The sequence below is a fragment of the Acyrthosiphon pisum genome, chromosome A2 (assembly GCF_005508785.2).
Source record: "Acyrthosiphon pisum isolate AL4f chromosome A2, pea_aphid_22Mar2018_4r6ur, whole genome shotgun sequence".
Lineage (NCBI taxonomy): Eukaryota > Metazoa > Arthropoda > Insecta > Hemiptera > Aphididae > Acyrthosiphon > Acyrthosiphon pisum.
In genome coordinates, this window is record NC_042495.1 from 18,348,688 (window position 1) to 18,351,319 (window position 2,632).

General features: G+C 31.8%; 1 protein-coding gene across 1 annotated transcript; it reads left to right on the top strand.

The window, feature by feature from the left end:
- Nucleotides 1–2,008: 2,008 nt before the first annotated feature.
- Nucleotides 2,009–2,586, top strand: LOC107883048. The gene is made up of 2 exons (XM_029489384.1): nt 2,009–2,097; nt 2,178–2,586. Exon 2 carries the CDS (start codon nt 2,246–2,248, stop codon nt 2,579–2,581), a length of 336 nt encoding a protein of 111 aa, XP_029345244.1. The 5' UTR covers nt 2,009–2,097; nt 2,178–2,245; the 3' UTR covers nt 2,582–2,586.
- The last annotated feature ends 46 nt before the right edge of the window (nt 2,587–2,632 follow it).

The window sequence follows — 2,632 nt, forward strand, 5'->3', positions numbered from 1 at the left end:
AAATTTATAAATTTATATAATGTATAATATTTATTCTCGTCAAGAATTAGATAATATTGAAAAAGTACTTCGACCGATGCAAAGTAAACTTGTATACCAATTCAAACATCTTTACATTTTTTAAATCGAACCACTAGAAGTACCTTAATTTTTGTCAGTGCGACGGCTATTTCACGTCCATAAATTGGTTTTGAATATTTCGATTTAGACATTATATGACTTGTGCATGTTCGTGCGTGCGACCACAAACCAGATAAGAAATAACAATGTATTGTAAATTGATGCGGTCCGTGGGTGATGGTAGGGGAGTATACACACACTAATGATCATTTACTACACACACTAAGACGATCAGTAATCGCAGAACGAAATAATTGCCTAAACACAACTCCTTAAAAATGACACATTTGCAGGGGCCTTAATTTATGTTTGTTTTTGGATCTTAATAAATGTGTTTTGTTTGAGTAGCCACACAATTCTACGTACTCCTTAGATCTGATCTGTAACCGGTTGATTTATGGTCGTTGACGATTTAAGGTTTAAACGGTGAAGGTAGTCCTACGTTAATTGTATTCTTTCAATTTAATCTGTAACCGGTTAATTCATGGTCGTTGAAGGTATTGAAAGTCTAAACAGTGAGGTAGCGATATCGACTTCTCGAGAGCCAAACTGTAACCGGTTAATTTATGGTCTTTTGGTAACTCAAGTGTCGATAGAGGTATAGCACTGAAAAGTGCATATACGACACATGTAAATGAAACTTATTTAGTTCACTATATTATATGAAATAATAAACTTGAATGTACTTATTGATTTAGAACATTTAAGTTTTCATTATAATATAATTAAATAATGCGCTAAATGGTTATTATTATGTGTTATTATTAAATGTGAATCTTATGTAAATTTAATTGAATTATAGAACACTATAACTTGACAAAACTATTAGTGGCTCGGTTGCACATAATAATATATTTGTTGTTGAATTTCCTCTGTGCACTGTTTGATGTCACAGCTAGCCCCCAAAAAATTTAAATTCATTAATTTGTATAAGTTAAAATATTTCCACTTAGTCAATAAGCATTATTTATGGTAACGGAAAAAAATATTTGATTTACGTTTTTAAATCCAATGGATAATAACAAATTGAAATCAATGCAATGGGTAAATCGGCAGGTGGGCTGCGAGCAAAATATTATATGTATCATAATTATTTATATTAATTTATAATAAATAACAATATTATTGTGTACGTATATCGGTGGCCCGCAGACGAATAATATTGCGAGCGAAATTTTATCTATAATATTAAATTTACATATTATGCCATAATATTTTATAACATCTTCTTATGCAATAAGACATGTTTTTTACATTTTAGAGACATAACTTGATACGAAAAATTATAATAATATTATATAAGCGATAAAAAAAACAGTGATGAATGATGCTACATATTTATCAGGCATGGACATCATTCATATTTCATACATATTCAGATTTTCATAACAATATTTTATGTATGCAGTTCGATAAAAACTAAGACTTTATAAATTAAACGATAATAATTATATTATTATTGCAGTCTGTTATAATATATTATCTGGCCTAATAACTGTTTAAATATCAAAATATAACATCATAATATTATACATAACTTCGATTTACGAATAAACAAAGTACATACCTAGTTATTGTTTGTTACGTACTATTTAACAGAATTTTGAAATTATTTTGAATCTTTCAAAAATGCATTTGTCATTCGAAATATTTACAGGTATATCATTCATTGGTGTCGCCGGTGTGTCGGCGTATTATTTATTTTCAAAATACTTGGAACCATCCACGGATTATGAAATGCAAAATATAAAAGAGAAATTGGAGGTACCTATTAATATTATATTATAATGTAATAGTTAAACTTAGCGTATTCCAGCTATAATGTACCATAATATATGGTAGGTAGATCAAATATACCTGCGATGTGATATAAACTAAGTCGTATAATATTACCTTTTTTTTATTAATAGGATGACAAGAATAATCAGTGTTTCGAAGCAGGAGACTTCAATACACCGCAATTGAAATCTATAGAAGGTTAGTTTTTCATATAATTAAACTATATTAAGTATTAATTTTCAGTTAAAAATATCTTAACATAATTCCATGCTTTTTAGAACTGTATAAAGACGCACTTCTAGAATTACAAAGTAAGCGGCATTTAACGGTTGAAAATATTAAGAACATGTCATTGGAAGAAATTAAACAGGACCCGAGTTTGTGGGCAGCGTACGTCCGCGGGTGGGAAGACAGAACGGCGGACGTTCACCTCAACCCGTCTCTCACCAACCCACGAACACTTCAGCAGAGTGACGAGAAAACTGACGAGAAAACTTCTGGCTGCAAACCTGATAAACCGAAACTGGAGCCTGCTACCACCTCCTCTCGAATCCCAGAGCCTGCACAAAGAAAGAAACCATTATCAACGCAGCAGATGATAAGGAAAAAAAAGCGGGACGCGGCGAGGATGGAAGAGTTCTTGGCGAAAAAAAGAGCTCAACAAAGCGGACCGCCACCGTAACACGACCACCCCCCCCCCCCCACCATAACAGTATTATTAGATCTTTCAATA

Bases quoted from the DNA above. Each gene is read 5' to 3' on its own strand.
- LOC107883048 (XM_029489384.1), top strand. From the start codon at position 2,246: ATGTCATTGGAAGAAATTAAACAGGACCCGAGTTTGTGGGCAGCGTAC.